General features: G+C 44.0%; 1 protein-coding gene across 1 annotated transcript in view; it reads right to left on the reverse strand.

Annotated features, from left to right (window-relative positions):
- The window catches only part of GALNT2 (polypeptide N-acetylgalactosaminyltransferase 2), a 91710-nt gene that overhangs the window by 48856 nt on the left and 18953 nt on the right, over positions 1-23901 (reverse strand). The window contains exon 2 of the mRNA XM_056852510.1: positions 5230-5320. Coding sequence (XP_056708488.1) covers positions 5230-5320 — 91 coding nt within the window. The remainder of the gene's footprint in view (positions 1-5229; positions 5321-23901) is intronic.

The raw sequence follows: 23901 nt of genomic DNA on the forward strand, positions 1-23901 counted from the left end.
GCAGTACTTGAGAATTGTTTGTTGTGCAGGGGCTTGTCCCATTCTGATCTTATAAGGTTCTCGAAGTGTTCTGGGAGGGGGACCTTAATAACATGAGAGTCCCCTTGAGGGAAATAATCTTTAGAGCCCTTGCGCTTTGCTTTAGGCTTGGGCTCATCTGAAGCCTCTGGTTCGCTCATGAGGTCCAGTGCAAATAGTGCTTTGGCTAAGAGGGATTGGTAGTCCTCAAGACTAAACAACCTAGGCTGCTGTTCCTGGACCACTGGAAGCTCTTCATCAGAGATGAATTCGCCCTCCTCTATTTCATCAGCTACAGATCCCTTGCTGACTGAAGAGGTATCGTCACCAATGGTCAATTCATACCTATTGGGAATAGATTTAAGGGCAGCTTTGGTCAACCACTGATTATTAGATATTGTTTGACTACAGCAGGGGTCTTCTCTCAGGGAATCAGAATGTGTAGGGGACTGAGATGATGATTCAGAATTTTGGGAGCCCCCGCAAGTTAAGTGAGTTCCCTCCAGGGTTTTGGACCGATAGTACCAATGCCTGAAGCTTTTGGAAGTGATTTTCAAAGGTGTGCTCAATTAAGGCATTCACCTTTTCCTCAGTTAAAGCAGTCTGGGCTGGGGCCCCACTCTCAGCCGAGGGTGGGGTTACTTTACCCTTAGGAGGCTTGTCCGGTCTTTTGGAGGTTTGGTGGGCAGAGGAACCGGCAGGGACCTTGGAGGTCGAGGCGGCACTTTGCCTGGCATGGCGCTTGTGCCTGGATCTTTTCCTGCTCTTTTTGCCCGCGCCCGCTATTGATTTAGATGCACCAGTTTTAATCGCGTCTTTTTGAGTGTCGCGGGGGGGCGGAGGGGCTTCAGCGGATTCCCTGCCTGAAAGTCCGCCGGGGCGGCTAACAGGGCGACTGGACCTTGTCTGGCTGCTGTAGGCTGCACTGTGGTCGGCATCGGAGAGCAGCTCTACGTCCTCTGAAATGGCGGAAGCCATTTTGCCGCGTCTCTCTCTCTCCCTCTCTTTCGTTTTCGGCCGAAGGCAAAATCGGCAAGAAAACCACTGCTGAGCGGATCGGGGGAAAGTACTCACACGGAGACGGACACAAAGGGAGGGGAGGGAAGGTAACAAGTTTGGAAGGTAACGAAAGGAAAATTTTCTAAAGGCTAATGCTAAGCTTAAGTCCCAGCTATGGCTGGGTCGTCCTCTCTCCAGCAAAGGCAGGAGAATAACTGGAAGTATGGGCGTTCCTTGCCCAGAGACAGGAAGTAGTTTAAGATTTTAGTCCTGCCTCTCCAAGCAATGGGTCGAGAAACACCCAACGCTCAAGATGACCTTCCTTCAGAGAGGGAAAGTGCCAAGGGAGGATTACAGCTGAACATTAAGACGACAAAAGTAATGACTACCAGGGAATTATTCAATTTTTAGGTTGAAAATGAGGAAATTGAAATTGTTCAAGACTTTCTATTCCTTGGCCCCATCATCAACCAAAAGGGAAACTGCAACCAAGAAATCAAAAGAAGACTGAGATTGGGAAGGGCAGCCATGAAGGAACCACAAAAGATACTTAGAAGTGTAAGGATGTGTCACTGGTAACCAAGATCAAGTTAATTCATGCCATAGTATTCTCCATTACTATGTACAGGTGTAAAAGTTGGACAATGAAGAAAGCTGACAGGAAGAAAGTTGATTTGTTTGAAATGTGGTGTTGGAGGAGAGTTTTACGAATACCGTGAACTGCCAAAAAGACTAATAAGTGGGTTCTAGACCACATCGAGCCAGAACTCTTCCTGGAAAATAAAATGACTAAACTGAGGCTATCATACTTTGGTCACACACTTTAATGATAGGATGTTTTGGAAGTAATGAATTCATTGGGTCGCTGTAAATCAAAAGCAACAATGGCACTTAAGACATACACCTTGACTTTCAGTGAGAAAAGCAGACTAAAAATGATGTAAAGAGGAAAGAAGAGATCATAATTCGCACATTTTGGAAAGCATGTATATGGGAGAAAGTCCTGAAACATTTTAGGACCACTTCATATATTATCCATACTTGTAGGGTCACATCAGGGCAGCCTGCCTGTAACAGGACTAGGAGTCATTCTTATGAACTGCAATAATGCAGTCAGGTAAGAATAAATATTTTGAATAAGGGGGTAGGTTTTGCATGTGGTATATAGAATAGTGTATTATTATGGTTGATTGATTTTTTAGAATACAATTGCACAGTCTGAGGAAGCAAGTTGTACTCAATGCAAAACAAGAGGCAACCGGGATCTTGTAACATCAGTGCATGCTATATATGATTTATGGATGTTTATGACGTCTAATACATAGTCGCTTCAGCTAAAAAGTGATATCAGCAGTAACGAGTTTCAAGCATCGTGATTGGATCACTCTACATCAGCTTACCGCGGAAGTAGTGCTGCGACCGGCACGGAGCGGTTTACAGCGATCCTCACAACATCGGATACTTTTGAGTAAAAGGATTTACTGCCGGCGTATGGACTTTTCCGGGGGGTGCTCATTATTGTTATAACGTTCTGATTAGTGTTTGATGTATGGTGAAGCTTCACGGTAAATGTAATTATTATTGTCGAAGGCTTTCACGGTCAGAGTTCATTGGTTCTCGTAGGTTATCCGGGCTGTGTAACAGTGGTCTTGGTATTTTCTTTCCTGACGTTTCGCCAGCAACTTTGGCCGACATCTTCAGAGGAGTAACACTGAAGACAGTACCATGGTTACACAGCCCGGATAACCTATGAGAACTAATTATTATTTTTCAGAACCTATAACTTTGTTATTGTACACATGTTAATGTCAAAATAGAGTGTAAGGTAAAGAAAATTATTTCAAAGGAACTATACTAAAGAGTGAAAAACGTTGGTGGCTGTGTACTGAGATTTTTTCCTTAGGGTTGCAACACAATACAGGTTGAGTGTCCCTTATCTGGAATGCTTGGGACTAGAAGTGTTCTGTATTCCGGATCTTACCGTATTTTGGAATATTTGCATATACATAATGAGATACCTTGGGGATGGGACCCAAGTCTAAATATGAAATTCATTTATGTTTTATATACACTTTATACACATAGCCTGAATGTAATTTTAAACAATGTTTTTAATAACTTTGTGTACATCAATGGCGCTGCTGAGAGCCTGTGAGTAATGCATGCATGTCGGCTCAAAACGTCCAGTTTTTGGGTCATTCTGGTTTTTGGATATCCAGTTACCAAGAGAAACTGAAAATCAGTTACAGAAAAACATGAACATTACAAAACCAGTACTGATTAAATTTTGTATTGTGAGGATGTAAATGAAGTATTCCATACTGGGAAAACAGCCAAGGCAGGAAATATTAGTTCTAAAATGCTTGAATGCTTTAACCTTTCTTAGTCCCAACATCAGTTTTAAGGGTTCCCCCCCCCCATTTTAATAGGAGTAATAATGTATATTAATTACTACTTTATTAAAAAGGTAAACTCTGAAACTTTAATTTTAAAAAGTATGGTCATTAATCGTTAGTACAATTTAAGAATGATACAGATAACACATGGGCTAGACAAAATTAATCCACAAAGCTGGAAATAAATCTTTTCTGAGCAGCCAGTGGTAAATTCAGGTTTTTATCTCTCACAAAAGACAACACCATTTAATGCAGGGAGCCTTAATCCAAATACTGTTGTGAGGTCAGGAAATGCTGCAGGATTCAAGGAATTCCTTTTTGAAAGGTAATGGCTTTGCAAAAGCCCACAGTGTTTACCACCCTACTTGATACCGAAAAGATTATGCCAAACTGTCAGCTTTAAGACTCACCGAACTCACAGAACTCTCAATAAGCCAAATACCTTGCTGTGCTCTCTTCCTCAGAGGCATGGAAATGCAACATGGCAGGGATATAAAACCAAAGCTGCAATAATTTCAACCTGAAAACTCAAGGAATGCGTACTTCAAAGCAGCTACCAAGGGGGTTGGGGGGGGGGAGGAGAGCATGTAAGAGGAAAACATGTTCCAAGAGTTAACAAAGACATATTTTCTGCCTGGCTAGTATTTTTCTTCATTTATATCCTACCTTTCTCCCCAACGGGTACCCAAAGCGGCTTACAGAGTTCTCCTCCAGTTTATCCTCCCAAACGCTTTGCATTTATTTTTGTCCCAGGCTTGCTTTTCATATTTTTATTTTGCACATCCCCTAAAAACTGCATAACAGCAAAATTTGTCACAAACACTCCAGAACAGTCCTGGGGCCATGCATTTGACGTCATTTTTTAAAAAAAAATGGCTCTAGGCAGCATGGGAAGTTTAGTAAGCGCGCCCTCACTTAGCAGGGCTAACTAGAAATCCAGACATCTGGGATTTGCTAATTCAATGGTTGTGAGCTGTTCAATTTCTAAAAACAGGCGACATGAAAACATAATTCATTTGGAGTCTTTAGGAAGCCTCTCTGGCATCTAACCCTTTAAGCATTCTTGCTATTTAAAAGGTCCCCATGATGACTAGAGATGGGCAGCCCATTCCTGAAGGGAGGACGTTAGGCAGTGGGGCCAGGAGTGGCACAGCTGCGCCACCTCTACAGAGCCTTCCCAGCTGGAAAAATAAAAATAAACACACGTAAAATAAATCATTAAAATGCCCCATAGACTTCAGAGAGGCTATGATAGTTATTTTGCTGGCCTAGCCCCGCTGCAGCATGGAGGGGCATTCCTGGGGTGAAAGGGGTTAAAAAAGCTGCCTAAAGGCAGCTCTGCCCCCAGGAATGCCCAAAGAATGCCTCTCAAGATGCCGGCGTAGGGCGATATGCTGTGGAAACACCAGCTGGAGGCTGCACCAGTGTCCGAAAGCCGCTCTGCCACCGCTGTCCAACACTGCTGGCGTAAGTCGCCCTACACCGGCGTCAGTGCCAGTTTGCACAGCACAAATGGCACAGACGCCGGCGTAGGGGCCACGCCGGTTCCTGTGCGGCTCCAGCCCCACCTTCAGGATTGCACAGTAAGACTACCATAAGTATAGCTTCCACTAAGAAAAATAAGAGATACTCTTGTGAAAGCATCTCAACAAAAGCATACATGTTGGCAAAAGAACTTGCCAAGGACAAACCTCTCATTTAAATCTCTCATTTCCTGCCCCCACTCGCATACTTTGATGGATGGTACTGGCTTTCCACCCTGCTGTTGCTGCCAGTCCTTACGTTCAGGGTATGACAATAAGCACTATTTAAATACCTGGTGGAAGGGTTTCCATGCCTTGTGACTTTTCATCCCCAATGTTATTGCGCTGATCTTCCTTATTTAATGCAATGCTATTTTGGAACTTCTGGAGAAAGAGAAAAAGCAGATGAATCATTAAATCAAACACTTTTTACAATTTTTACCATGGGGATATACGACAACTTCTACAACTGAGGCTATTGCACTTAGAATCCTAGGAGAAGAGAAAGACCCAACCTGAGATGGATTGACTCAATAAAGGAAGCTGTAGCCCTTAGATTGCCAGACCTGAGCAAGGCTGTTAAAGATAGGACATTTTCAGGGCCTGTAATTCACAGGGTCACCATCAGTTGGAAGCAACTTGATGGCACATAACACACATACATTCCAAAGATGTTCTATTTTACACTTCAAGCAAGAAGTACAGGGGTCATTGCCAAAGATCACCATAAAAAAATGCCAGCAAACTTCTCTTACCAGTTATTAGAAACCCACATAACAATTTCAGTGATGCCTATGTATCTTACATCTCTCGTTCATACTGGCTAGATAAAATCATTAAATATCCTACAGCAATTATAAGAAATTTCAAATAATACATTATATTGAATACATTATATCATAACATATACGCAGGATAAATTAAGCACACTCCCAGAAATACATATTGAAAAAACTAGGGATTGTCAAAGAAAATTAGGCTTCCCCACATTCTTGATTTTACTATGTTCTAAACTAAGACGTTTCCAAGGAGTAGCCCTGCCCTTCTATGAACTGAGAGCTAAAATTTACACAATTAAAAAAAATGAGATTTATACCGTATATACTCGCGTATAGGCCGAGTTTTTCAGCCCCAAAAAAGGGCTGAAAAACCCCAACTCGGCCTATACGCAGGTCAATACGGTAGGTGGAGGGGGGGAACTTGCAGCCGCTGCCTCCAGCGTGCCTTCCCCCGGGCCAGGAGCGGCCTGCTGGGCCTCCTGCGCGCCGGGGGGGGGGGCGCCGCTGCCTCCAGCTCGCCTTCCCCCGGGGCAGGAGCGGCCTGCGCAGCCTCCTGCGCGCCGGGGGAGGCCCCGCCACCGCTGCCAGCTGATCGCTGCCTCTCCCGGTAAGTAGGGGGTTCAGGGGCTCTTCCCCCTCCCCCCCTAGGGTGGCGCTGGGGTCGGGGTGGGTCTGGAGGGCCCGGGAGGCCAGGTGGGAGGGCGACCCGGGGGTTGTATAAGCCGACCCTCGGCTTATACGCGGGTGCCTAATTTTTCCCCATTTCTGGGGTGAAATTAGGCACCTCGGCTTATACGCGGGTCGGCTTATACGCGAGTATATACGGTAATATGAAATTACTGAGTTCCACTACTAACAAAAAAGGTCTTTCGAATTATTTGACATCCCCCGCCCCCCGGCCAGTTGCTTATGTTTTACTATAAAGTACCAGTATCATCTCGATATATTTTGAGTAATATTTTTAAGACCTGAAAAAAAGAAAGGTAGTAACATCCCGTGTTCAGATTTGCAATCCTTTGTTTTTCTTCACCTGGCAAGTGAACTTTCCCTTGAAATTGCACTTAAATTCTGTGGCCTATAGACCTGACAGTGTACTACCCTTACCTAGACATAACCTATTGGAGAGAAGCAACTATGAGTGAGAGAATTACCAGACAACAGAACCTGAAGCAAAGATCAGGGAAAAGCAGTAACTCTGTTATTTTATTAGTTTGGTAGCAGAGTGGTAGTTTTAGATGGAAACAAGGCTGTCCTTTTTCGGTTGAATTAAAAAACTGTGTTACACAGAGATGAAAAAACACATAAGCACCCCAGATTTAGGGGAGGGAGCACACAGGTGTTATACCTGCTCATCTGTCACAATTACATGCCAACTGTCCAGTCAGAAAGCCTCTATGAAGAACTTCTAGGTTTTGTTTCTGGGCACAATTCAAGGTCCGGATCTTGACCTTCAAAGCCCTATATAATTTGGGACCAACATTCCTGAAGGACTGCCTACTCTTTTATGACCCCACCCAACCAATATGGTCATCTTTGGGCACCCTGCTCCAGGTGCCCCCTGCCTTCTGAGATTAGGCAGGTGGCAACCTGGGACAGGGCATTCTCAGTCATGGAACCAAACCTCTAGGACTCTCCCCCCAAAGAGATTTGGCTGTCCCTTTCTGTTGCCATCTTCTACCAGTGCGTAAAGATTTGGTTTGTTTGGCATTCCCTCAACGATTCCTCCTTCCTAACCAATGTTTTTATGCTTTGTATGTATTTTAATTGCTTTAACTCTTTTAAAAATTGTTTTGATGATGTCTGTTTGGGAGGGGGCTTGATGTTTTTTTATAATGTAATTTCTCATATGTTTTAGATTGTTAGCCGCCTTGGTGGCCCTTGTAAGGGCAGAAAGGCGAGGTATAAATGTTGTAAATGAATAAATAAAGGTAAGCTGTGGCAGCAATTTTGTGACTGGCTCCTCCTGCTGTGGCAGCCATTTGGCGGCTGTGCCCACCACACTGGGTCTGAATTCCAAAGGTGTCCACAGGCTCAAAAAGGTCAGGGGGTCCTCCTGTCTGAGTCCAACACTCTACTACACCAGCTGTCAGTAAAGTTGAAAACAATGGATGTTTTTTGGTTCTCGTAGGTTATCCGGGCTGTGTAACCGTGGTCTTGGTATTTTCTTTCCTGATGTTTCGCCAGCAGCTGTGGCCGGCATCTTCAGAGGGGTAACACTGAAGGACATCTGAAGATGCCGGCCACAGCTGCTGGCGAAACGTCAGGAAAGAAAATACCAAGACCACGGTTACACAGCCCGGATAACCTACGAGAACCAATGAACTCTGACCGTGAAAGCCTTCGACAATATAATGGATGTTTTGTTTAAAAAAACCTATATCTACCATTGTTCTTGTTATAAGACAGCAACAGGGAACATCAATCTGTTCTCTACATAATACTGTTATGAGTCTGCTTTAATATACCTGATTATACAAACTGGTAGCACAGGATATAAACAGTATTTTTTATGCTCTATGTGCAACTTGCCAACATGTATTTCTGGTCCAGCAATTTGTTTGGAAGTTGCGAGACCATCTTTGGAAGCTTAAGCTTGGGTTGCAATGTTTACCTTTAGATTAAAAATTCTTTATTCTTGAGAGGGGTACTATTTGCACTTACTTGTTAAAGGTGGCATTTGAAGTTCATGACAAAAATTAGTTGATGATAGACTGCAGAGACTGAGTTTGTTCTTTGAGGTTTTAAAGCAAACAGAATATCCGTCTGCATGTAAATTGGTTAAATCTATAACATTGCACCTTGACAAATGGAGCACTGGCTGTAGAGCGCATAGAGTATGCTAGTTAGATCTATCGTGTTGCACCTTGACAAAGGGAACACTGGCTGTAGAGCACATAGGGTGTGCACCTTGTACTATTTGGGCCTTCCCATTCCAAGAATCCTACCAGCTTAATGTACATTTTTAACTGTCACCAAATATAGAATACTTTTCTTCAAGGCCAGAGTACATACACTACCATTGGGGGAAATAGCCAGCAGGTTTTCATGGATCCCTTTTTCTGAAAGATTTTGTGATTGTAAATCAGGGAATTTGGACACTGGTGTTTTTAAATTTATTGATAAAAGTATGATCTCGCCAGAGATAAAGGGATCAGAGTATACATCCAGTAGTGAGGACCTCCCCTAAAGAGATAGTTGCAAAGCTATTGGCTGATACTGATCCAAATGTAACTATTGCCGAGGCAAAAATTTTTATCTATGGCTTTTAATGATACTTCTTTCTAACGTTTTGCAACTTAAATGTGCTGTGCAATTTACTGCAACAAGGTTTTCACTTGAGGATTAAAACTTCACACTTCTCTACAATCATTTGAATCCAAAATGAGAGTTATCCCATATCTAAGCAATTATACACAGACAGCTGGCTGGATACTGGGTTTGCACAGTCAAGTTTCTTCAAACTGCTCAGAATGTCTATTATACTTGAAGACTTGACTTCTACAAAATAAATATATTACAATCCATTACCATTATTCTGCATCATGCCCATATGTTTTGCCTTACAAAAATATTTCAAATGAACAGGGATCCAAAAACTGTGGACGGATTTAGTAGCCAAGTGTTTTCTACTAACCAGCTCCAAAATCCAATCCCACCACAGTATTATCTGGAACAATAAAACAATTCCTAGATTAATCAGACATTACACTGTGTTAATAAAACGGTTTAAACAAGAATTAAGTTCACAATCACTATTATGCCCTAAAACATCTTTAAACAACCAAACTAGTTATGAAGGTAGAACGTCAGCAGGGCAGTGGGAGTTATTCAGTGCTTTGTAGAGAGTTCCACATGTATGATCATCTGCCCACCTGGCAGAAACCGTGGGGGTATGCTCAATGCATGGAGGGTCTTGTCTTTTAGGAAGCAGGTTTGTTCCCTTGAGGCTACGGTTGCCAACCTGGAAAAGCTGAGGCAGAGAGAGAGAGGTTTGGGGATGAGACCTTCAAGGACTTCTTAGAACAGTCTCATTCCTGTGCAGACCACTCTTATGCTGTTGTGGGAACTGAGAGTCTCGAGGCTGGAGGACATCAGGCTGAACCTCTCCTTGGATGATGGACCAATATACTCTCGTACATCTCTCTGGGATTGATGGGAGGTTGGGCTTTTAGTAGTGAGTCATTCGATGATTAGGAATACAGAGAGAGGGATCTGTGACCTGGTCATGATAATAACCATGATATCATAACTGAACATCACTGAATTTCCCTGGCCACTGGATTTGGGAAAGCTTTGTAGAAGAAATCAGAAGCAAATATATCCTTTAAAAAAACCCTCTCTGTTCTTATGTTCTAGGTAGCACACAAGCAAGGGTAACTTTGGTAGGTAGGTAGAAGAGAGGGAGAGAGAGAGAGATGTGTGCTCTTTCTGGCTGAAGAGATGTTGGCAGGGAAAAGATTAAAACCAAGAGAAGCTGCTTTGTAGCACAGAAAAGCCTAGGCTCAAAATGAAAGCAAAAACAGCTATAAGGCGTCAGCTGCAAGGATCTTCAAAAAATCTACACCAATGGTGAGTGCCTTTGTGAAACAGTGCCAATGGATTGTTAAAACCACGCCATATGCAAAAGGAAGGTCACAGAGAAAGGATGAATTATAATGCTATACAAAATAATCCACATAAAGAGCTCTTTAATAAAATTGAAGGATACAGATGATCTAGGCAACTAATTCCAACTGCTGTAAATTCAGACCTACCTATGAGAGATTAAAACCTCTCACTATCTGCTGTGCTCCCCTTCAAGTCTTAGCAAAAATAAAGAGAAGGTTAAGTTTTGGCTTTGGGAAAGCGGGAGATCTCCCAGTGCACCACTGGAAACTCTACAATTAACTTTGCCCAGAAAGTACATTATTTAAGAGACACGGCGGCAGAACAATGAAGTAATCTAAATATGGGTAAAATGGATACACTACAAAAGGAGCTCTTGTAATCTAATAAAATCCCAGAGAGATAAAAGGTATAATGATCAAGTGTCCTAGAAAAAAGCTTTCTGATTAAACTTCACTGAAGCATATTTAGGGAGGGGCAGTAGCTCAGCGGGAGAGCATCCATTTTGCATGCAGAATGTCCCAGGTTCAATCCCAGCATTTCTAACTTAAAGGACCAGGCAGTAGGTGATGTGAAAGACCTCTACCTGGAAAGCCACTGCCCGTCTGAGTAGACAATACTGACCTTAATGGACCAATGGTCTGATTCAGTATAAGGTACCTTCATTTGTGTTCAATTCAATATTTCAAACACAGATGCACTTTGGAAAAACTGTCAGCAAAAAACAGGAGTCTTGTGGCATCTTAAAGACTAACAGCACTTTATTTCAGCATAAACTATCATGGACTTCAGCCCTCTTCAAATGCAGTGAACAGATCTTCACTATGAAATCATTTTAAGTAGGAGGTATTGGGGGGGGGACAAACAGCAGAATCAAGAGGACATGAAATGCAAAAAGAACGAGATGAAATGTGATTATGACTTTAAAAAAAAACCTTCTACATTAAAAAAAAACCAGTGACATAGTGAAGATCTACTCACTACATCTCAAGAAGTGGACTCTGTATCACAAAAGCTAATGTGGGAGCACATTTTGTTAGTCTAAGTACTACAAGACTCCTGTTCATTTTTGTTGTTACCCCTCTGGAATTAAGACCAAACCTATCTAAACATTTTAAACAAATCAAGAGCAGGAAGACAATTTCATGAGCTAAAACTTAAACCAGACAGATAACACTGCAGGCCTGCAGCGACAATCACTTCAATGATACCACCTCTAATCTAAAGTAAGCCACTACAAAAGGAACACCACTAGTCTTGTGATGGAAATGGGAGCCACACCGTACTGAAGTTGTGAACTGCATTTAAAAGACTAGGGGGCAGGGGACACCAGTAGTCTATAGTGTTTGGACAAGCATCAGTATTCCCGCAGCATACGCCATCAAACCTATTTCTAATCAGGTCTTCCCTCCAAATCCATACAACTTTTAAATATACATGCCGTAACATCAAAATAGTAGGTGTGAAAATTACACTCTAGGATCTAGACTCTAGAGAGATTCCCCAGACGAAGGAATTTATGCTGTCATGATTTTTCCAGCTGGGAAGGGAAGGAATCTGAACAGCCAAGAAAGTATGTGCTTAAGCTCATGGACTGAGATTTGTGGCAACAGTAATAAAAACGTAAACTTTCAGAAAAGTGGAAATGGGGGGGGCTGAAATATATGCAGTACTTACCTTATCAGCCCTAAACCTACTATACTGTTTTAACATAAATGACATAAACTAGTTACTAACATAAACTGACCTGGATGGCCCAGGCTAGCCTGATCTCGTCAGATCTCAGAAGCTAAGCAGGGTCAGCCCTGGTTAGTATTTGGATGGGAGACCACCAAGGAATACCAGGGTTGCTGTGCGGAGGAAGGCACTGGCAAACCACCTCTGTTAGTCTCTTGCCATGAAAACCCCAAAAGGGGTCGCCATAAGTTGGCTGCGACTTGAAGGCACTTTACACACACACAACATAAACTAGTTAAAATGGATACAAGTAATGATGCATACCTATTATCTCCAGGATCAGAGAAGCATGCCTATTATCTTAGGTGCTGTGGAACACAGGCAGGATGGTGCTGCTGCAGTCGTCTTGCTTGGGGGCTTCCTAGAGGCACCTAGTTGGCCACTATGTGAACAGACAGCTGGACTTGATGGGCCTTGGTCTGATCCAGCAGGGCTTTTCTTATGTTCTTATGGCATTATTTATAATTTAGTAAGCACATACAATTGTGTGGCATATCTATGAAATTTAAAAGTACAAATGCCTCAGTTTTCTATAAGAAACACTGCAAATATAGCCAATACTATAAAGAAAGCTGAAAATTCAGAGGCAGAAGTGAAGGATTATACAGTCCAAGATGTCATATTTACTAAAATACATAGATGAATGTTTCTGCTACTTTCCTCCATCCAGATTCTCTCATATTTGAGAGCTGACTCAGCCCTGGCTCAACTACTTTCCATCTGCTGCATGTGCTTTGATTCTTAATTAACACTAATATATTCAGAAAGAAGCACTGCTGATGAGAAAAAGATTAAAGGCCATAAAATGGGAGACCCTGGAAAACTCTTTTTAACATAAATAAATGGGAAGAAATTCTGGGAACTGAAGCTGGGCTGTAGTTATAAAGTAGACAGCTAGCTCCGTTGGGGCCTGGCCCCTTTAAGTATATATCTGGACTCTTCCTGAATTTTCAGATTTTAAAACATTCTAGTTGTATTCTAACCGTTTGCTCAATAACTAACTGTTGTAGTGCTAGAAGGTTCCATCTTGTCGCTTGTCATCTACACGAAATTACTAGAAGTCACCTGGAGTGCTATCAATGCTGCCAATTTCACTCAATTCTCTCCATCCCAGTTAGTTCTGAAAAAGCAACAGAAATGGAACTGGTGGGGCTGCAGAACTGGACTACTGTTTCTGCACTACTCATGGGGCTGCCCAGAAACTCTTAACACTGTGACTAGGGTTTGAACTCAACTCACCTGTGATGAGTATAAAATGTCAATATTGTATCAATTGTGCTGGCTCTCACTTTGTAAATTCAATCCAGAATGGTGGTTTTATCCTTCAAGTTCCTAAAAGGTTTGGGACCATTTATCTGAAAGACTGCCCCAACCAACATAAAGCAGCTCAAGACTTGAGATCAGCTGGTGGTACCCTAGCTTCATGAGCCCACATAAAGGGCAAGTATCTTCGGGACCACCTCTCCTGGTATACCCTCCAAAGACCTCTACGCTCCACTGGTAATAATCTGCTTGTGGTCCCCGGCCCAAAGAGCATGCGGCTGTCTTCAACAAGGGCCAGGGCTTTTTCGGCCCCGGCCCCAGCCTGGTGGAATAGTCTTCCTAGTGACATCAGGGCCCTGCGGGACCTTAAGGAGTTCTGCAGGGCCTGTAAAATGGAGCTATTCTGCCAGGCCTATAACAGAGGGCAGCTGCAAGTTTATCCATCACTACTAGCCTCCCCATCCTTCACCCCCACTCTTAACATCTGTGGGGGGTTGACCTGCCGTGATCCAGTTACACTGTGGCATCTGAGTTGTTTTAAGGCCATCTGGTTTATGGTTTTAATGAGTTTTAAAATTATTGTTCCATAGTTCTATGTATTTAAAGGTCCTGAGCCTGGCCTTGGTTGGGAATGAGGGTGGGCTATAAATTTGAATAATAAATACATAAATATGTACTCATGAAATATTTTTCTCAGTTCTACTGTCAGTCAATAGAATTCTTGGTCTCCTAAAGTATGTGCAGCTCTTCTCCTTTGGCCCTTCTGATAGTCTATTCACATTCATTTGTTCTGAAGGGCTTTGTCAAGAAGTGTGATTTTGAGCATTTTCTCACACTGATGCTCCGTGGGGGATTTAATTGGTACTGGCTGGATTTTATGCGTATTTTATTATCCACTGATTGTTGTTGATTTTTATAGCTGTACTGTAAATTTATGTTAGCTGTCATATACTTAACTCAATAGCGTTGTGAGATATACATCCCTAGAGAAATAAAGGTACTACGGATATACTTGTACATGCTTGCAATTAAAGTGAATTCACCAACAGCCTTGAATTGTTATGTAAGTTATGGAAAAGATCTTTTCTAAACCATGGACTGCTGCTGCCAGTCAGAGATGGTCTATCTAAACGGTCATATCTCTAATGCAGTTCAAGGAGCTCCATGTATTTCAAGTTGCTAGTGCGAGTTAGCTAGTATGCTTTATTTTCAAGCATGATTAACTTTCTGTAAAAATAAAGGTATTTTAAGAAAAAATCATTTCCATACCTCTGAAGTTTCTGAATGAACAATGACCCACAGTTCTCCTGGGGAAATAGATAGTTCAACAATAATTCTAAGTCAGACCACATATTCCCAACTGTTTAAACGAAGTCTAATCTGATTCCAAGTTATTACTATAGTCACAGCACTATTTGGTTGATGCTTTTTGTTTAAATAAACCCCACTGTCAAGAAAGGACAATTTCCCTGTACATCTCTTGAAGCCAACTGCGGGAGTATTAGAAAAGCACAGACAAACCAGATACAGAGGAGCTGTAGGCAAACGGCAACCATAACCATACCAGAATGGGAACAAGGCTGCCTACAAGGCTAAAGATCTGTGCTTAAATTTCCCTTTGATTAATATCAAAATACACATTTTACTGAAAGAAAAGGAGGTGAAGTCACCATCCCTTGCCTCTTCTGTCAGTGGAGCTGCACCCACTTTCCCCCTCCTCCCAGCATTCTACTAACTAGTTTGGCTATTACTCCACATGAGTACTGCAATGCTGGAAATCAGTATTTTTAAGTTTGGATGGGACTGTTGGGGGAAGAGAAAGTGAAGGAGATTTATGACCCTTAGCACGGACAGTTCACTGGACCCAACCTATTTTGACATGAATCCAGGCCAATTTCCCCTGATTTGTTGCACTGTGAGGGCTTCACAGCTGTAGCAAAGATTTTCTACATGGGACAAAATATATGTTCCAAAAATGAGCCTTGCAAGTCATGGCAAAAGACAGAGAGAGGTACACGGTCCTTTTAAAGACGAACAAATTTATTGTGACAAATGTCTTTGGGGGCCCAGCCACATCAGATGTAGGAGCAACACCAACAACTTCTTGCACATTGCTGAAATGTGGCGATTTGTTAGCAGAGTATATCCACAGATAAGAATTATTTGCTTGTGCAGTGAATCTTGGGACAGAGTTAAGACAACTAGAGATTGTGTGGACTTACGAGGTAGATCTTTTTTTAAAAAAAAATTATTCATGTCACATTACTTCCATGAAAATAAATATTTCAGACCAAAAAAGTTAATGTAAAAAAAATCAGGCATAATACGGTTTCCCTTTATCTTTTTCAATAGAGCTCTTCTTTACAGCGGTTTCACAGCTGAAGGACCCTAATCAAAACCATCCACATCAATTATTAGCGTAAAGCTGACAAGCCCATGACATACTGCCATCTCACCAATTTGTCATTTATTTAGTGTTTCAGTTTTTCAATAGTCATTTCAAGCCTTCACAGCTGTAACATATGAAGCTATGGCAACCACAGGAGTGCTTCTAGAAACGCATATCCAGCAATTAGTACTTTAAGGGGAATCCAGGAGGATCTCTATACTGTTTGAAAGAAATAATAAACATTTTGCAATCAAATAAAAGACACTAGCTTAACTGCTTAAATACCTGCAACTACAAGGATACAGAAAACCCCTGAAATATGACAGATTCAAGGGGAGAGGGGGCCCAGTTCATTTATGGTTCTATTTACTTCATTTATACCTCGCCTTTGTCCCCAACGGGAACCCAAAGTAGCTTATGTCATTCTCCTCTCCTCCATTTTCCCTTCACAACCCCCTTGCAAGGTAGGCTAGGCTGTGCGTACGTGACTAGCCCAAGTTTACCCAGCAAGCTTCCATGGCAGAGTGGGGCTACGAACCTGGGCCTCCCTGATCCTAGTCTGGCACCTTAACCCTGACACCACACTATCATGAATTCACATTTGCATCCTATGCTTGGTGATTTCCTTCAACGCCTTAAAATTATGCGGAAGTGTCAAATGGGGGAACAAGTCTCTATTAGATTAGCAAGCTGGCCAACACTACCCATTTGGTGCACTGCAACAACAAAACCACTGAAGTGCAGAAACACAGGGAGAGCTGGCTGGACCTACCTCATAATATGAATTTCAACAAAGAGATCTCCTATCTTTACTAAACTGCTTTCAATGAGGTCTGAATCAGAGCCTAGGAGTGACACCAATTTGGCCTTGTTTGCCTTCAGTGATATAGCCATGTAGCCGATTGGTTCTGTGATGTTAGTACAGTGGTGTAAGTACACTTACTACATTATTCCCCATTAGCTAAAAGCATGCAGTGAGGAAAAAGCAGCCCAAATAAGAGTTAACACAAGAGGATGACCCACCAGGACTTGTGAGGGGGACATCACATTTCCCACCCCCACTATTTCCTCTTTCCATTCCCTGGCAGCCCCCATAGCCTCTCCTTCTTTTCTGCTTCCTTCTCTCCTTCCCACCCACAAGCCAACCTATCATTACCTGACACCCTTTCTTAAGCTTTCTCTTCTTCCCTCTCCCTGGCAAGCAGGAAAGCTCTGGCTGAGCTGTGGGGTGCTGGCCTCCAGACCTAGCTCCAATTGCTCTGTGTGGCAATTGCAAGGACTTGCCAAGGTACCTTACTATATCCCTCTCCTCACATTACTTCCTCCTTCCCTGCTCCTGGCAGACTCCATACCCTCTCCCCTTTTTCTGCTTCCTTCTTTCCTTCCCACCAACCAACCTTTCATCTGCACCCCATCTTCAGCTGTACTTATTATTTACTTCACCAGTACTCCGCGTATCTGCAATGAGGACCAAATGCAAAAATTACAACATTCTCCTCTCTGCCATTTTATCTTCACAACAAACCTGTTAAGGTAGATTTAAGCAGAGAAAATGTGGCTGGCCCAAAGTTAGACAGTGAGGTTCTGTGGCTGAATGGGGATTTAAACCTGGATCTCCCATATCCTAATCTGAAATTCTAGTCACTATACCACACTGGCTTTTGTGGGGTGGCTGCTGTTGAACAGAAGCAAGTAGCTGGGCCTGGGTGAGTCATACAAGTTGCATGGTGTGATGTTTTCACTGTGTAAATATTTTGTGTGTGTTTTATTTTCTGTGTTTTATATATGTATGTGCTGTGATTTAAAATGCAGGCCCTAGAGTACAAAAGAAGGGGGCTGGATGGGTGACTGAAGCCTGTTATGATTAATGGTAGCTCTACCCTAGGGGGCCGAGCTGAAATCTTAGGGGGCAGAGCTGACTGGTTGGTTCTGAGAGGCGTTGTGTGACAGATAGTTAGTAGAGAGTGTGTGGAGTGAAGAGACTGAGTGAGGTGCTGTATGTGTGTGTGTGTAAAGTGCCTTCAAGTCGCAGCCGACTTATGGCAACCCCTTTTGGTGTTTTCATGGCAAGAGACTAAAAGAGGTGGTTTGCCAGTGCCTTCCTCTGCACAGCAACCCTGGTATTCCTTGGGGGTCACCCATCCAAATACTAACCAGGGCGGACCCTGCTTAGCTTCCGAGATCTGACGAGATCAGGCTAGCCTGGGCCATCCAGGTCATTGCGAGGTGCTGTATAGTGCAAGAGAAATCGGTGCTTTTTGCGGAGGTTAAGTGTGGAAGCCTGTGTGGAAGCTATTAGCCTAACAAGCAAGTTCAGAAATTAAGCTTTTTGCAAGTTATTAGCCTAAGCGGCAGGTGAGGGGGGGGGGGGAAGCATTTGTGGCTAGGTCTATTTAAGGATCTTTACAGAAACAAGAACTGTACACCTGTCTGGAACCATTGTGCTTACGTACCTATCCGGAACCATTAAGCTTATGAACAATACCGAAACTGTTACTCTGTTTTACTTATAAATAAAATCTAGTCATGTTTAAGAGGAACAACTGTTTTATTTACAGTCAAGGATCCCCTTTTACCCCCCACATGCTGATAGTTCTGCCATTCTACCAGTTATAACCAAACTATCCTGTTCTTTAGGTCCAACTAAGAATTCTAAGGCAAGAGCCTTTGGCAGCATCAAAAATAAATAAGGAACGTAAGGAGGCAGCAAAACACACCTCACCTCAGAATACTACAGAGAGGTGCCTTTACAGGTGTTAAATATAAGGGGTCTCACAGAAAAGAGTAAAACGTTACACATGGTGTCATGTCACTTGATGGTTGCTCTTGGCCCTGGCCCTGATGAGTTCTCCTTCAAAGTGTCAGGCTGTTATCTCAGTTTCTGTTGCCTCTGTTCCTTTGCTGAACCGTCCAGACCTCAAGGACAGCTCCACATACCAAAGCCTGGGAAAGGGTGCTCTGTTTAGGCTTTGGTGATGCTTTGTAATCTCCCGCTGTTTTCAAGCCTTATATTGCCAACTAGCTAGCAAGACACTCATAGCTGTCATTTTATCTTCTGTGCACTGTATCGCCTATTTGACCAGTAAAAGCCATCTGCTTGGATTCTAAATGTCTCTGTGGTGATTTCTGGTTCTTTGGGTCAAGAGCTCACATTATGACAGCTATCATGTGTCTTGCTAGCTAGTTGGCAATATAAGGCTTGAAAACAGCGGGAGATTACAAAGCATCACCAAAGCCTAAACAGAGCACACTTTCCCAGGCTTTGGTATGTGGAGCTGTCCTTGAGGTCTGGACGGTTCAGCAAAGGAACAGAGGCAACAGAAACCTACGAAACCGACGAGGGTGAAAGAAGTAGAAAGTACGGTGTATGTGGACGCAGTGTTACAACACTATAAAGGGGGTCCCCAACTGCCTGTCAAGGCACTTATTGACTCCGGTTGCGCTCGCACTCTCATCAATGAAGCCACATTTGCAGCACTCAAAGTCAAGTCCGAGGCTTTACCAGCCCCCGTCCATTTTGCCCAAATGGATGGGAGCCATTTCAAAGGGGGCCCAGTTGATCATCGCACTATAGGGGTGGCGATGGGAATTGGCTCCCACTGGGAGCAAATAGACTTTACCATAGCCCCTATCCGATTTGAAGTGGTCCTGGGAATTAACTGGATTAAAGGTCATAGTCCCAGTATAGACTGGGACACGAACACGATCTCCTTTGCCAACCCAAAATGCGACCAGCACCGACAGCAAGTTGCGGTGCTGTCTCCACCCGCTTCGGCATTAATCTCCGAAGTCCCATCACCGCCATCCCTCCCTGATGTATACCAGGACTTTGCTGATGTCTTCAACATTAAAGAATGTGATACCTTACCCCCCCACCGGGCCACTGACTGTGCAATTGAAGTGGTAAAGGACTGCACACTAACCAAGAGTAAAATTTACCCTATGAGCGCTTCTGAGCGCACTGTACTACGAGACTTTTTGGACAAAAACCTTGCCAGAGGGTTCATTCGCCCATCGAATGCCCCAAACTCAGCCCCTGCATTTTTCGTCCGAAAAAAGGAGGGCGACCTTCGCCTATGCATTGACTTCAGAAAACTCAATGCAGTTACTCAAGCCAACGCCTATCCTATACCACTAATATCAGATATTTTGGGGCAGTTGCAGGAGGGTCGTATATTCTCCAAGTTAGACTTAGTAGAAGCCTACTACCGGGTCCGCATCCGCGAAGGAGACGAGCCCCTCACTGCCTTCTCTAGCTGTTTTGGAATGTTTGAATTCCTCGTGATGCCTTTCGGGTTGAAAGGGGCCCCGGGGGTCTTCATGCAACTCATCAACGAAATCCTCCACGATTTGCTGTATCGCGGGGTGGTGGTTTATTTGGATGACATTCTTATTTATTCAAAAACCATGGATGAGCATGTAGTTCTGGTCCGAGAAGTTCTGCAGCGCCTGCGCAATCACCAACTCTTTGCAAAGTTGGCTAAATGCGAATTTCATCAGAGCAAAATAACGTTCTTAGGATACATAATCTCCCACCATGGCCTTAGCATGGACCCTACCAAGGTCCAATCCGTTCTCGATTGGACCCCTCCTACCAACCGCAAACAAGTGCAACAGTTTCTAGGTTTTGCTAATTTCTATCGCGGGTTCATCCCTAACTTCGCCCAAGTGGCGCTACCCATTACCGACCTGCTGAAAACCAAGGGTAAAGAAAACTCGGCTACTTTACCCTCCGCTAAAATACTGTGGACTGATAAATGCCAAACCGCTTTTGTAGCCCTCAAACGCCTCTTCACTTCGGAACCCGTGCTACGGCACCCAGACCCAAATCGAATGTTCATTGTGCAAGTCGATGCCTCCGACGTGGCTATGGGAGGGGCTCTTCTTCAAAAAGGACCGGATGGTCTCCTTCACCCTTGCGCTTACTTCTCGAAGAAGTTTGCGCACTCCCAATTGAACTGGCCCATTTGGGAGAAAGAGGCATCGGCCGTTCACCATGCACTTACTCTATGGCGACAATTCCTGGAGGGGTCTAAAGTCCCCTTTGAAGTTTGGACCGATCACAAAAATCTAGCTGCCCTCACGGGGTCCCATAAATTGTCCGCAAAACAGCAGCGTTGGGCAGAATTCTTTGCTCAGTTTCGTTTCGTCCTGAAGCATGTCCCTGGGAAACAAAACGTTCTCGCAGATGCTCTCTCCCGGTTACCTCAATACCCGGCGAAACTCGATCGGCCAACAAACTCTTTATTTACACCCGCACAAAGAGAAGCCCTGCCTGTACTAGCTGTACAAACTCGATCCCAGACGCTGCCGCAACGGAAGCACGCAATAACCGGAGCGCAAGCTCCTCCAGCCCTACCGGCTGCCCAGCCGCCTCCGCAACCGAAACTCATGATGGCCGGCGCTCCCGCTCCTCCAGCTCTACCGGCCGCCCTGCCGCCTGCAGTCTGCACACCACCGCAAGTAAGCGCTTCCCCCTCGTCAACCCCCATGACTGCTCCTGATGCCACTATGACCAAGGGGGGGGGCCCCATCTCCGAATCCTTCTTAAAGTCCCTTCGGGAACAATGCCTTATGGAACGCTCAGATCAAACCCTGCCTCCTGGTGTAATCGAACAAGGAGGCTCTTGGTACAAAGACTCGAAATTGTATGTGCCCAAAGCGCTCCGAAAAGACGTTTTACACTTGGCTCATGGAGTAAAGACAGCTGGACACTTTGGGTTCCTGAAAACCCTTCACCTGTTGCGCAGACAATTCTGGTGGGGGGGAATGCGTTCTGACATTGACTCTTTTATTCGCAGCTGTCCTGTTTGCGCCACAGTGAAACGTTCTCAAGGCAAGCCCCCAGGCCTACTGCAACCACTTGAAATACCCAACAGACCCTGGGAAGTGATTGCTATGGATTTTATGACGGATCTCCCTCTCAGCGGGGGAAAAACTGTATTATGGGTTATCACTGACTTATTTTCTAAGCAAATACATTTGGTTCCATGTGCGGGGATCCCCTCCGCTCAGAAGTTGGCCCGCCTCTTCGTGTCACATGTCTTTAGACTACATTCGTTTCCGCGCAAAATAATCTGCGACCGCGGAAGTAGTTTCGTTGCTAAGTTTTGGAAAGCTTTTCTCAAATTGGTGGGGGTGGAACAGGGGTTGTCTAGTGCTTACCATCCCCAAACGGATGGTCAAACCGAACGTGTCAATGCTGTACTTGAATGTTATTTGCGCTGTTATGTCAACTACCACCAAGATGACTGGTTGGAACTGTTGCCTTTTGCAGAATATGCTTACAATAATGCTGTACATCAGTCCACAGGCTTCAGCCCGTTTTATGCGGTGTATGGACAGGACTTCGGTCCTATCACCCCGATAGAAGGTTTGGAGGGGGAGGGGGATGCCGACATTGCCTCTTGGGCACACACCCTCCGTACCACATGGCCCTGGCTGGTTAGCAACCTTGACCGAGCCAAGCGCAAATACAAGGCGCAGGCCGACAAGCATCGTTCCCCCGGGGGGGACCCGCAAGTGGGTAACCTGGTATACCTTTCCACCAAGAACCTGCGTTCCACCCGTCCGTGCCATAAGCTCAATGCTAAGTACATTGGCCCATTTCCCATCGTTCGCATCATAAATCCTGTCACGGTGGAACTGTCTCTCCCCAAAACCCTGAGGCGTGTGCACCCCGTTTTCCATATCAGCCTTCTAAAGCCCCATGTTGCTTCCCCGCAATGGCACCCGGAGCCGCCTCCTAAACAGCCCATCATGGTGGGGGGGGGAAGAACATTTCGAAGTCTCTAAAATCCTGGATTCCCGCATACACCATGGAGTCTTGCAATACTTGGTCCGCTGGAAACACTTCCCCCCCTGCCTATGACGAATGGGTTCGCGCACGGGATGTCTCCGCCCCCAAACTCGTCAACGCCTTTCACATTGCCTACCCAGACAGACCAGCCCCCTTGCAGAATGGGAGGGGGCCTTAAGGGGAGCGGGATGTCAGGCTGTTATCTCAGTTTCTGTTGCCTCTGTTCCTTTGCTGAACCGTCCAGACCTCAAGGACAGCTCCACATACCAAAGCCTGGGAAAGTGTGCTCTGTTTAGGCTTTGGTGATGCTTTGTAATCTCCCGCTGTTTTCAAGCCTTATATTGCCAACTAGCTAGCAAGACACTCATAGCTGTCATTTTATCTTCTGTGCACTGTATCGCCTATTTGACCAGTAAAAGCCATCTGCTTGGATTCTAAATGTCTCTGTGGTGATTTCTGGTTCTTTGGGTCAAGAGCTCACACAAAGGCCAAAAAACAACCTGGAAAGGGTCCTGCTCCCACCCTTTGCATTTAACTGACAGAAACTAAGGATTAGACTGGCAATACTGTTGTAGTTTCCTAGCAATGGCCACAGAGGACATTGGTTTCTTAAAGCTACAAGAGCTGCTTGTATTATTTTGGGGGATTTTACCCACCCACCCCCAGCCTGTTTTCTTATTAAGATTGCAGAATTTTTCTGCTGAGTTGGGGCTTTTCTCAGGTTTGTAGAAAGATCTGTCTTGTTTGTTCATGGCTCCAGTTTCTGGGATTTAAATATCCACAGATCTGGCCACGTTGAGAATTACATATAACGATATAACGATAATGCTAATGCTGCAGCATTAGCAATTACCTGTAAAAAATTGAAAGTTAAGAGAGGTTTTCTCAGTGCTTTTTTCCACCTTTGAAAATCACACTGCCTTGAAAATCTTTGCACACACACACACAAACAAACAAATCAGCACAGCTCCAGCTGAGACTCTTAAATGAGCCCAGGTTTAAAGACTTCTTTCCCTGTCTACTTACATCTAAACCATTCAATAATGCTTTGAATTACATGTAACTACTGCCAAGGCAGATTAAGTAGGAACTGTCCAGAACTCACTTGGAGAACCTCACATTCCCCAACCACTATGAGCAAAATAACTTACAGGCTGTTACCGCACTAGGTATTCCCAGCGATGTATTAAGAGTTTGAAAATGTTATTAAAAACATCGCTTTAAAAGGTTTTTTGGATGCCACGGCTAAAAAATGGTTGGAAGACGTCTTCACAGCTAAAGGGGCCAAACAAAGTGCGAACAGTATTTTTTATAACAGTTTCAAACTCTTAATACATCGCTGGGAATACATAGAAAGTGCGAACAGTATTTTTTATAACATTTTCAAACTCTT

The sequence above is a fragment of the Euleptes europaea genome, chromosome 7 (assembly GCF_029931775.1).
Source record: "Euleptes europaea isolate rEulEur1 chromosome 7, rEulEur1.hap1, whole genome shotgun sequence".
NCBI classification, from domain to species: Eukaryota; Metazoa; Chordata; class Lepidosauria; order Squamata; family Sphaerodactylidae; genus Euleptes; species Euleptes europaea.